The following is a 12,598-nucleotide window of genomic DNA, read 5'->3' as shown; positions in this document are numbered from 1 at the left end:
TCAAGCCCTGATCCTAACTAGATTGGATTATGACAACATCCTTTATTTGGCAATAGACCAGGCATCTATCAGGCGTCTGCAGATGGTCCAGAATTCAGCAGCCAGATTGCTGTTTTGGCTTTATGAGCACGTTTCAGTCTCGCATCTGTCCCTTGAGCTGCATGGGCTCACAGTCCCTAAACGGATTCAATTGAAGGCTCTCTGCTACATGTTTAAGGCCAAAGCTAGAATAGGTCCACGCTACATTCAGGAACTAGTGACCTTGTTCCTTTAGATCTTCCAACTTCGCCGTTTGCACTGTACCCAGGTTCCATCTGGGGAAGGCACTGTTTCACACTGTTGGGTCTAAAGCTGTGGAATTCCATTCACAAATCCCTCAAGGACTGTACTTCTCTGCTTGTGTTCCGCAAAGGCTTGAAGACATGACTATATTAAGTTGACAGTTTGGTTTCTTTATCATGGTTGGAGCCGGGAAACCCTTTTTGGGTAGCTTTGCGCTTTTCAAGACTATAATTAATAATAAGTGAGTGCCTTTAATTAGTATCTAAACATGGTCCTGTGTCCCTCATTATTATACAATGCACACTTCAGGTGCCGAAAATACATAACCCCTTCTCCGTGCGATACAAGGGCTTCTGGTTAATGCATTCATATGTCCTAATATGATGGTTACAGTAAGCTGCAAACATTAGTACAATTCTAATTTATCAGTGCCTTAAGTACACAGTGCTTAACCCGTTGGCTGCGCCGCCTGTTTTTCGGAAGTGCAGCACTTCCGCAAAACGGGTGGGGCCGCGTCGGCCATTAGCCGACGGCAGCACCAGCGAGGTAGTGCTGCCGACGGCAGCATGGATGGGATTAATTTGTACTTGTGTTTGCAGGTGGTTGGCACTGGCACTTATTTTTGGGGACTTGTGTTTGTTCATCAGACTGAGACAGGAGCAAGACAGACAAAGGCAAAGAGGCAGGAAGATAAAGATAGGAAAACAGTGACAAAGTGAGAAAACGGGGAAGAAAAAGAACATGCAAGATTGAGATAAAGCGACAGGAAGTGTAGGGTGGTGGAAGAAAGAGGCATGAGGTGAAATCAAGACTAGGCAGCCTTAGTATTAACGAAACTCAGCATTCCACGGCAGGCTCTCAATAAAAACTCTGGCCCACTGCAAGTTTTTTTTGCACAATGCATTTGGCTCAGACGCTGATGAAGCCCAACAAGGCTGAAACACGCCTGGAGCTACATTTGTTCCTACGCATAGTGAATCATACCTAGAAGTTTGGGCTGGAAGGAGTTCCAAAACTTTGTCCGTCCCAACTAATAACATCCAAACACTAAGAAAATATAATACATGATGCCAGGACAGTTGGTAGGTTAAACCTATGGCAACTAAGTGAATCTATGAAAGAAAGGACATGTTACTTTTTTCTTAGGGGTACAATTGGCACAAAGGCTTTTGTTTTCTAGTTCTTATACTTATAAAGTTCCAAGTATATACACTTTCTTAAACACTAGAATCTATAAAAAGAGAGCCAAAGCATAGCCCTGTAGAATAATATTGATTGTCTGACAATACCTTACAATAATGAAACATTTAATTGCTACCCTGTGTTCAGGCTGTTACTGTGGGGAGCAGTTGAAGAGCACATGTTTGCATAATGCTCACATCATGATTGAAATCTAAATGATGGTATCTGTGCTTGTCCTGTGAAAAATGCTGCACATTAGCACAGGTGTGGATCTACAGAAACATGTAGGCTGTTGGCCACACCTGAGTTCATGGGTAGATAGTGTGGTATAATTATAGGCATTTCAGAGAACACAGAGTATTGTGCTTAATACCCTTCAATTAGTATAATGTTTGGAGTAAACACATAGTTTTAACAATTAAGGCACCAGGTTCAACCTACATTCTGCGTTCACTGATCTACTGCAGGAAATTGCAGGCTGATCAATCACATTTTCCAGCTGCTTCATTTTAATTCGACATTTTCTGCAAAAATAGTACTATGAGCTTGTTATTCCAAAAGCAGCCTAATGTGAGTGGATAGATCCATGTCCTTTCCTTTGTTCCAGTACAAGACCATAGCAGTTATTCTAACTATGTAAGTGTGCTGGGCATGTTTCAGAAAAGGCAAATTGTGAAAGGTAGCGCAGCGGGGAAGGTGGATGGGGTGGCAAGGCAGTGGCACGCAATGGAGTGTACAAAATGACTGGTAACTACAAGCAAGGCCTTGCTATGGGTGGAGCTGGAAGAGAGAAGTCAAGTCAAGTCAAGTCAGAGAATTTATATAGCGCACTACATACCCAGAGGGTCTCAAGGCGCTAAGGGAGGGGGGGAGGATTACTTGTCAAATATCCACGTTTTGAGTTGCTTTCTGAATTCTAGGTGGTTCTGGGTAAGGCGAAGGTGGGTGGGGAGAGAGTTCCATGTTTTAGCAGCCAGGTATGAGAAGGATCTGCCACCCATGGTGGTCTTGTTGATGCGAGGTACAGTGGCGAGGGCTAGGCTGGAAGAACGTAGTTGGCGGGAGGGGGTGTAGAAGGACAGTCGTGAGTTGAGGCATTCTGGTCCAATGTCGTAGAGTGATTTGTGTGCGTGGGTTAGCAGTCGGAAAGTGATTCTCTTGTTGACGGGTAGCCAGTGGAGGTCTTTCAGGTGACCAGAGATGTGTTCGTTGCGTGGGATGTCTAATATGATTCTGGCTGAGGCGTTTTGGATTCGTTGGAGTTTCTTCTGGAGTTTAGCGGTAGTACCTGCGTAGAGGGTGTTTCCGTAGTCCAGTCGGCTCGTGACCAGAGCATGGGTGACTGTTTTCCTGGTTTCGGTGGGGATCCAGCGAAATGTTTTTTTGAGCATGCGAAGAATGTTGAAGCAGGATGAGGATACGGCGCTGACTTGTCTGTTTATTGAAAGTGAAGAATCCAGGATAACGCCTAGGTTCCGTGTGTGGTCTGTCGGGATGGGTGCTTTTCCAAGGGCTTCCGGCCACCAGGAGTCGTCCCATGCAGAGGGGGATGTACCTAGGATGAGGACTTCTGTTTTATCTGAGTTCAGTTTCAGACGGCTGTGTTTCATCCATTCAGCAACTTCTTTCATTCCTTCGTGTAGGTTATTTTTGGCGGTGCTGGGGTCCTTGGTGAGAGAAAGGATTAGTTGAGTGTCATCCGCGTAAAAGATGATGTTGAGGTTGTGTTGGCGGGCGATGGCCGCGAGGGGGCTCATGTATACGTTGAAGAGGGTGGGGCTGAGTGAGGATCCTTGTGGTACGCCACAGATGACTTCGGTGGCCTCGGACTTGAATGGTGGAAGGCGGACTCTCTGGGTTCTTCCGGTGAGGAACGAGGTGATCCATTCAAGTGCTTTTCCTTGGATTCCGATGTTGCTGAGGCGTTGTAAAAGGGTGCTGTGGCAGACTGTGTTGAATGCTGCAGAGAGGTCGAGGAGGATGAGGGCGACTGTGTCTCCATTGTCCAGTAGAGTTCGAATGTCGTCTGTTGTTGCGATGAGGGCGGTCTCAGTGCTGTGTTTTGCTCGGAAGCCAGATTGTGAGGAGTCGAGGGATTTGTTGGCTTCAAGGAAAGCGGCGAGCTGGTTGTTGACAGCTTTCTCGATTACTTTGGCCGGGAATGGAAGGAGCGAGATGGGGCGGTAATTTTTGAGTTCGGTGGGGTCCGCTGTGGGTTTTTTCAGAAGGGCAGTGAGTTCAGCGTGTTTCCATTCTTCCGGGAAGGTGGCGGAGTTGAGGGAGCAGTTGATGACGTCTCGGAGGTGCGGTGCTATGATGGAGTCTGCTTTGTTGAAGATGTGGTGAGGGCATGGGTCTGTGGGGGATCCCGAGTGGATGGAGTTCATCAGGCGGATGGTGTCCTCAGTGGAGATTGGGTTCCAGTCGTTAAGGGTGTTCGCGGGGGGAGAGTGTTCAGCATGTGGTTGGGTGGGTTGGACTCCGGGTTGGTTTTCGAAGCTGTTGTGGATGTCTGCAATCTTGTTGTGGAAGAATGAGGCTAGGGAGTCGCAGAGGGCTTGAGAGGGGGTGATGTCGTTGGAGTTGGCCGAGGGATTAGAAAACTCCTTGACGATGTTGAAAAGTTCCTTGCTGTTGTGGGCGTTGTTGTCAAGTCGATCCTTGAGTGCTGTTTTCTTGGCCTTTCGGATTAGTTGGTGGTGAGTGCGGGTGGCGTTTTTGAAGGTGTCTTTGGTGCTGGTGGTTGGATCTTTTTTCCAAGCTTTTTCAAGGGTGCGGCAGAGTTTCTTGGACTTCTTAAGATCATCGTTGAACCAAGAGGCCTTCTTGTTGCCAGGTTTGCTTTGACGTTTTTTCAGTGGTGCTAAGGTGTCGGCGGTGATGGATAACCATATGGTGAAGTTGGCGGCGGCTAGGTTTGGGTCCGAGGAGTGGGCTGGGGTGTTTAGAAGGAGCGATGAGGAGATCTGGTCGGTGGTGATTTTGTTCCAGTTTCTTCGCAGAGTTGGTTGGAGGTGGTTGGTGGGTTTGGGCTTGTTGTAGGTGAAGTGAACGCAGCTGTGGTCAGTCCAGAGGAGATCCGTTGTATGGCTGAAGGAGACATGATTGCTGGAGGTGAAGATGGGGTCGAGTGTGTGACCTGCGATGTGGGTGGGGGAGGTGACCAGTTGTTTAAGTCCGAGGTTGGCGAGGTTGTCCAGGAGGGTATTGGTGTTGTGGTCGTTGATCTTTTCAAAGTGAAAGTTGAGATCTCCCAGAAGGATGTATTCTTTGGAGGGGAGCGCGTGTGGAGTGATGAAGTCCGTGATGTCTTCACTGAATTTTGCGCGGGGTCCTGGTGGTCTGTAGAGGAGGGTGCCTCTGAGTGTGGTTTTGGGGTCGATGTGGATCTGGAAGTGAAGGTGTTCGGAGTTGGCGAGGTTGGCATCAGAGCTGGTTGAGATGCGGATGAGAATGGGCATGGAAACTGGTTCCCTGTATACACTGGTGTGTGAGGAAAACAGCTAAGTAGGGCAGACAGGTGGTGGAAAAAGAAATTCATGAGGTGCACCCCTCCTCTAAGTTACCCATGTAGCGGGTATCTACATATTTGTGAATGTTTGCTCTCAGCAAACACAGCAATCATGCATGTATGCTGAGGAGTAGTTTTGGCATGGAATGGACCTAGGCTCTGTGGACTCCCTTTCTGAGCATAGCTGCCATCAGCTCACCGAACAGTTGAAGACTGACGGTGAAGGTAGCGACGAATTGTGTATGCATGACAGACCCTTTTCTACTTGTTTCTTGCACAGGGAGATTTGCCTACTGGCCCTGTTTTAAATTGTCTACCAAGCCTATGCAATCAGGACCTTTGCTTCATCCAGGTGGACATGTATGTGCATGTGGAAGGGTGAGTGTGGAGAACCTAATATGTGCTTGGTTGTTGCTATGCAGGAAGCCATTTTAGACCTCCTGGGTGATGGAAGATGGAGAGAGCCTGACAGACTCCATCAGTACTTTGCTGCAATCCTCTGAAATGGACCAGACTCTTGTATGTGGCGGACTGGAGACAGAGGGCCCATTGGGTCTGATGGCTCAGCGGACTAATGTGTCCACCGCAGGGTCTGTGTTTGACCTCATGGTCAAAGGTTCAAATCCCGGCGGGTCCACTCAGCCTTTCATCCATCTGAGGTCGATAAAATTAGTACCATTGAGTTGAGTAACAATAAACATCTGTTATTCAGCGCCAAGATACCTCTGGGTGAACGGTCGCTTTACAAATACACGTTCAATCAATCAATCAATCATTTCTAAAGCGCACTACATGCCTGCGAGAGTCTCAAGGCGCTGGGGGGGGGGGGAGGGGGCGCTATTGATTGAACAGCCAGGTCTTGAGTATCCTCCTGAAGGTCAGCAGGTCTTGGGTCTGTCGTAGGCTCAGTGGGAGGGTGTTCCATGTCCTGGCGGCGAGGTGGGAGAAGGATCTCCCACCGGTAGTTGTTCTGTTATTGGAATTATAGACACAGCCCTGGCTCCCTTCCTACTCCATTTGTCATTTGAAATTTTACCCCAACAGTTTTAAAGGTAGCTGAGTGGAGAAGCCTTACTACCTATTGTGCCTCTGTTTTGGGTTCCCATGATAGGGAGCTCCCAGCTCTATCCAACCTTCCTGCTGATATTAGAGCACAGACTGTCGCTGGGAGGAATACACAAAAGTCAGGAATGGCCTGAAACTGATCTGTGTCCAACGTTTGTATGAGTATTGAACAGAAATCACCTGTCATTGTGCCTTAACTATAAGAATCCAAGATCAGCCAGATGCAATACTCACTGGATCGCCCGTAGCTGGATTCTGTCCCAATTATAATTGAGTGCATTGCTATGCCCTTTACTTATTATGCACGCCATTGAGCTTGTGCTATGATTTAAGAGCTTTTACTCTTTCAAAACAAAACGCTGGACGGACAGCGAGTTATTTCTGTTACTATATGCCTAATTGCATTCGGAGTATCTATCGCAAATCATCTCCCTCAGTATGCCTTGTGCTGCTTGTATTGCCTATCCAGAGGTTCAAGTGCAAAATGGATGATCTTGGTGGTCCTTTTTGGGTCCAATAGAATGGTAAAAGCCCAAGGACACCAGTGGTGAAAAGCTCTCGTGTTACAATTTGAGGCAAGTAACCTCTGAACATCCTGGGACTCCCGAAAAAGTTCCTTCAATGCCTATGAGTCTCATTAAAAAATAGAACTTTTGTTTCATTGAAGGTTAGAGACGGCCTAAGGCAGACATCAATCGGTGGTGTGCAGCAAGTCACACTTCTTCAATAAAAACACTAGTAGAGTAAATGTATTCTTCATTCTGATGCTGTGATTAGGTTTCACTTGGGCTGTGCTTGAGGGATCTATTGTTTTTAATATAAACTTAAAAGGGACTTACTCTCTTTCCTGGCTTCTCATTGGCTCCTGTGGGTTAATTTTTACTTCATGTCTACATGCCTCTTTTTTTTGTATTCTATCATTGTCGATAACTAAGCATCTCATCTGCTTTTCCTAATTCAGTCATATGTTTTATAACTCCAGCCTCTATCAATGTTCAGAAACTCCCACGAGCATATGCTACTCTTGATCTGTTCCGGATTTAAGTTTTCTCTCCAGATTCGTTTGTGTCCTATTCGTGCTGCTATGTGTTTTGCCTTTCACTGTAACCGGTCATATCTTATATAAATCTATTTATTTGTACATTGCTCCAAAGACTGCTAGAACCCAGGCCCGACCAATAGTGCGAACGCAGCAGTATAAAATAAAGCATGTAACATAATAGTATGTACAGTTAAATTAAACCCAGGATCACACAGAAAATAAGTGATTTATTAAGTCATTCATAGCTTGAGCTCAGTCAGTGAGTTAATCTTGCATGCTGGTCTATATTTTTGCTTTCTCGCCCTATTGACAATTACCTTCATCTGGGTTAATCCTGATATTGACGCCGAACTGTGCATTTTAAACATTGCTTTTGTCATTTCTAGAGTTTGTGGGGCAGACTGCGGAGGCCGCCACCGGAGCCGCTTCAATCATTGTCAACAGTGAAGGTAAGTGTGTGATGCTGCATTAATGAGTTTATGCTCTTCTGTCTCAGAAATATTTGGCCTGCGGCTTATTTTACATTCCACAGCCATCAGAGCCTAAGAAATCCTTGTTTATGTCTTTTAAATCATCGGATGAAAGTACAGCCGAGTGTCATCCTTGGAAAGAAGTAATAAATTACAAGGAGGGAACTTGGCAGCGCCCTTTCTCGGGGCTCGGTCGCAGCATGCTGTCATTTGTGGGGGGTAAAATGTGGTGGAATACATTTGAAAGTGTTTAAATCCCTTAGTGTGTACTCAGGACGACCCACACCGTTACCCACCCTGGGGCTGTAAGACCACCTGCTGATATCGGTTCTCATGAAGCGCCGGTCCCCAAGCTCTTTTGGAATTGTTGGGAGGGGGGATGCTCGTGGTGGGTTTTGTCAGTAGCTGATAAATCCTCCAGAAAACCTCCATGCAGCTGGGGGTGCAGGTGTGGTTCTGGCATGCAGTTGCACATTCGATAAATTCCTTCTCTTACCTTATGTCCTCCAATCTGTGCCTTCTTGTGAATATGGTGTCACTTGGAATTTTACAGGAGAACACATAGTTCTGGACAATTTAGTCTCTTTTATATTACCTTGCGGGATGTGATAGACGATACTGTTTAATGTTCGAATTTGTCCTTAATCTTTTACCTTCATCCTTTCAAAATGACTCAACATTATTGGTATCAGTCCTTATAGCTCTCATGGACATCCTTGCTTACCAGTCTGTTTGGAGAACATGGTGTAGTGTCTTGTCTTTCAATGTCTTTGTAGATTTATTTTGTGTTTGTTTCACCCTCGTTTAGGCAGCTGCTTTTTGCAGTCTCCCTTCACAATGTTCTTGGGTATGTCTGGCTTGTCTATGACAATCTCACTCAGTGGTGGCTACTGCTGAATAGAGGTGTAAAGAAGAGGGAGATGGAAAAAAGAAAAGATGACTTACATGCCGGTTGCCCCCTCTCCTCCGTCCTCTTCTGTTCCTTCCGGCAGCACACAGGCTCCCAGACTCCCCTAAACCAATCACAGCGCTGCTGTCATGCTGGTCTGGACGGCCTGGTTTGCCACTCAAACGATGCCTGGGAACTGTTCTCCACCCAGCTGTGCAACACAGCCGGGTGGAGAAATGGCAAGTGCGTACGACGGTCTGGCTATACTAAGATGGCTGGCCAAACCATCATGCGCACTTACGGTGCCCACCACTCCTCCTCCCTGCTGACTGCTGCTGCCCGACAGGATAGCACAGCCCGCCCCATCAGGGCTCCATACTGAAAAAGAAATGATAATAACATTGTGTTATCAATTTATTTTTTGTTTTTGCACTTATCAGAGCGCAGTGGGGCGACACTCCTCCGCCTTAATGGAGGAGCCACCGCTGCTACCGGTCTCTTGTTCTGTGCCTGTAGAGGCTGTCTTCAGTACGAGATCACAGGTTAGTCTTTCAACCTATAGACTACATCATTTATGATGAAATGTAGGGCAACATATGAAAAGGCTGGTGGCCTGGCTCAACACTTCATACTGAAAGGTCTTTACACATCTCTTCCTTCAGGGGAGATCTGTAAGTACTGAGTTATGTTCACGGTACAAGGAGCTAGGGCATGTTGAGCCGTGTACAGAAGTGTACAAAAAAAGTTCTCACCTTTGATTTCAAATCTGCAGCTGAATTTTTCACCATGAAACTAGCCCCAGCTAACTATAGGAGTGGGCTCAATAGCTTTGTATATAGTCAACCAAAAATACTGTCTCATCACATTCTTAAAACAAGCATTTGCAAAGCCGGTAGGTCTCAGCAATGCCCAAGCGATTGACCTTGTCAATGTGAATTTCTTTTGGCCATGTTGTCTAGCAGCACATCTGCTGTTCAGCATGACTGAAAGTTACTGAAAGAGCAGAATCACATGAAGTTTAGCCGATCCCGAGTCTCTTCACTCCCCATGTTGGGTTTATTGCCCTGCCCCAGCTGGCATAAAAAAGCACGACGAAGTGGCCTGTGCTGGCCGCTTCCTAGTGCTTTTTTCAGTGACTATGAGCGAAGGCCAGTTCCTCCTTGGGACTTTTCAAGAACAGCAGGGCTTTGCCTTGAGCGGTTGTCCTGGCCTCCCCTTCAGAGCAGTTTCACCAAACGTACCAGGTTTTGGTGTTCATTATAGGGCTGTGCATACAAGACAATAGCACCCATCTAAGGCCGTTCAAATTCCACAGCAACCTTATTGCTACCTTTGGGACAAAAGTAGATCCAGAGGGCGTCACGGCAGTAGCAAACCCAGTTCTGACTTTCCTCTACAGGCTCAACCTCTTCCGAACCCCTCTGATACCTCCCCCCATGACACCCCATTCTATTGGGGGAGGGTTCCCATTTTTTCACTAGGTGGGACGAGATCACAATGGGCTGCTGCTTGATCCAAATGATCCTCTGGGGCTATGCAGTTCCCTTGTTATTTCCATAACCCCCACAAACCACCACTCTTCCTTCATGGTATGCTTAAATGCTCATGCCTCGATCTTGGTGGTGGAATGCTTTGCGGGACTAAATGGGCCTTATAAGTGGTACAACTGGAAGCTGGATCTCTGCCTTCTGAACCTCTTCATTTAGCAAGACGAGTTCAAGAAGCTGCCCTTCAGTTTGCTGTGCTCCCTTTTGGCCTTACCAGAGCCCCTTGGGTGTCGACAAAAGTGATGGTGTTTGTAGTACATCTGCAGTGGTCGGGGTTCCAGTCTTCTCCTACCTCGAAGTCTGTCTGTTGAAGGCGGTCTCGCCCCAGGCCATCCGATCCCACCTTCAGACTATAGTGAACCCTCTGCATTTCCTGGGGTTTACTATCAACATGCCAAATTCACACCTGATTCCCTCTCAAACGCTTCCTTTCACAGAGCCATTCTGAATACAGTGCAGAATCGGGCCTATCCTCCCGAGCAGCGATTCCAGGATATTCAGGCTAACATTCTGATGTTTCAGCTCTATCCTGGATTTTGGGGAGACTAACTCTGAGCTGTTGGACTGTGTAGCCTCCTGCATCATGCTGGTTACTCATACCCATTGGCATATGCGGGCTCTGCAGTGAGAACTGAAGTCCTAGTGGGTGCAGCATCAGAGGAATTTCTCCTGCATTGTCCAGATTTTCTGAAGGAACTTTGAAAGATCTGCAATGGTAATAAACAAACCGTGGGTTGATTAGTGGCAAACCCCTCTTTCTTCCCCAACCAGAGCTGACTGTAGTGGCAGATGTGTCGCTCCTGGGCTGGGACGGCCATCTGAGAGCAGTGGAGTAACGAAACCTGAGGGGGTTCCCTTGCAAGGTATGTGTAGGGGCCCCTCTGAGCTCAATCAGGAGCTCTCCGGCCAAAGTACTGTGCTAAGGGGGCCCCCTGGAGCTTGGGGAGCCCCCTGCACTGCGGGGACCTGTGTCATGCCCCTGGTGGAGATCAGAAGACTCTGGTCTCCGGCAGAGTCCGAGCTCCACATCAACTTGTTGGAGCTCCGGGCGATTTGCTTGGCATTGAAAGTCTTTCTTCCTTTGATTAAGGGAAGGCTGGTGCAGGTGTTCATGAACACCACATCCATGTGGTACTGCAACAAACAGGGTGGGGTAGGGTCATAGACCCTTTGTCAAGAGGCCCTGCATCTCTGGACATGGCTGGAATTTCAGGGTGTTTCCCTGGTGGTAGAACACCGGTGGGGCTCTCTGAAATCACTGCGAATTAACTCAGCTGAAGATGCTTACTGGATCGCTAATGTATTTACTGAATCAGGGCTCTGACCTCCTTACACCTTTCCACCAATACCGCTCCTGCCCAGAGTTCTCAGGAAGATCAAGAGCGACCAGACCCATGTAATTCTTGTGACTCTGGATTGGGCACGGAGAGTCTGGTATCCCGAGCTAGTGAGCATGGCCATCGATACCCTCTAGTCTGGGTTCCTGATCAAGAGCATCTTCTGTCACAGGAACAGGGGAGGGTCCTGCACACGAACCTGTGTACCCTACATCTTCATGCGTGGAGATTGAGCAGCTTTCGACCTTCCTCCCGAAGTCTGTGATATTATTCTTGCAGCCAGATGTCACTCCACCAAGTCAATAAGTAAGTAATTAGTTAAAATCATTGCAATATAAGACAAAAATGTATCAGCTAAAAGCATTAATAAGATTAAAATGTAAGAAGTTAAAACAATGGCTACATTAAAACATTGAGGCGAGGCCGCATTATGGACCACCGAAAATCAGCTATAGATGATTACTTTAGAATAAATGTTACATTCAGACAGGATGACCATGGTTGTAGCTGTCAGAGCATGTCGAGTTTCAGCATACCGAGAGACACTCCGCTTAGAGGGTCTGTAAAATGAGTGACCAGTACTAATTAACCGATAGTGTCTGTCATGCAGAATGAGTTTGATTAATGAGGTCCAAATGCCTTATTGCAAGGGAGCTAGGTATAGAGGTCATCACAGGCATGTCATAGTGCAATGTCTGGAAAACGGCGCGGACTACATACTGTTCGTTGCTGCTTTTGCACAGCTCTTGATATACTAAAGGGTTTAGCTTCAAACTATTCATTTTGGTTTGTTCGGAATTGAGCTGAGGCTGCTTCCAGCATAAATGAATTATTTGGTGTTAGATGAGAGGAAGCCGGTGTCTGCTGTGTAAGCAGCCTTGCAACATAGAGCAGAAACCTGGGATCCTTGCATGATAACTTAATGCTGTGTCTGTTCAAAAGTGTCATTGTTGCGGGCGGCAAGACCTGACCTGAAGAGCCTTTAAGTCAGAGCGTAGCAATTTCCGCCTTAAAGGTAAAAAGGCAGGACTCACCCACAAAAAATCAAAAAAGCTTTCTTGGCTATAGGCATCATTGGCTGTCTTGCCATGACTGCTACAAGGTCCATTGATGGAAATAAACCTAGTTGAAATAGTAATAGTGGGTATTGAATGGGAGCTGCAATGTGGGTCGGCAGAAATGTCTGTGGGCTCCAAGAAGTGTAGGAATGCAAAACTGCTCATGCGTGCTATTTCCGAGCAAGCTCTGCCTTGTCAATAATCCAAGATTGTTG

General features: G+C 46.9%; 1 protein-coding gene across 1 annotated transcript in view; it reads left to right on the top strand.

Annotated features, from left to right (window-relative positions):
* The window catches only part of RBKS (ribokinase), a 399,775-nt gene that overhangs the window by 155,506 nt on the left and 231,671 nt on the right, over window positions 1–12,598 (top strand). Inside the window, exon 4 of the mRNA XM_078647503.1 lies at window positions 7,469–7,531. Within this exon, the coding sequence (XP_078503629.1) occupies window positions 7,469–7,531 (63 nt within the window). The remainder of the gene's footprint in view (window positions 1–7,468; window positions 7,532–12,598) is intronic.

The sequence above is a fragment of the Lissotriton helveticus genome, chromosome 6, assembly GCF_964261635.1.
Source record: "Lissotriton helveticus chromosome 6, aLisHel1.1, whole genome shotgun sequence".
Classification (NCBI taxonomy): Eukaryota; Metazoa; Chordata; class Amphibia; order Caudata; family Salamandridae; genus Lissotriton; species Lissotriton helveticus.
This window is presented reverse-complemented; position numbering and strand designations above follow the sequence as displayed.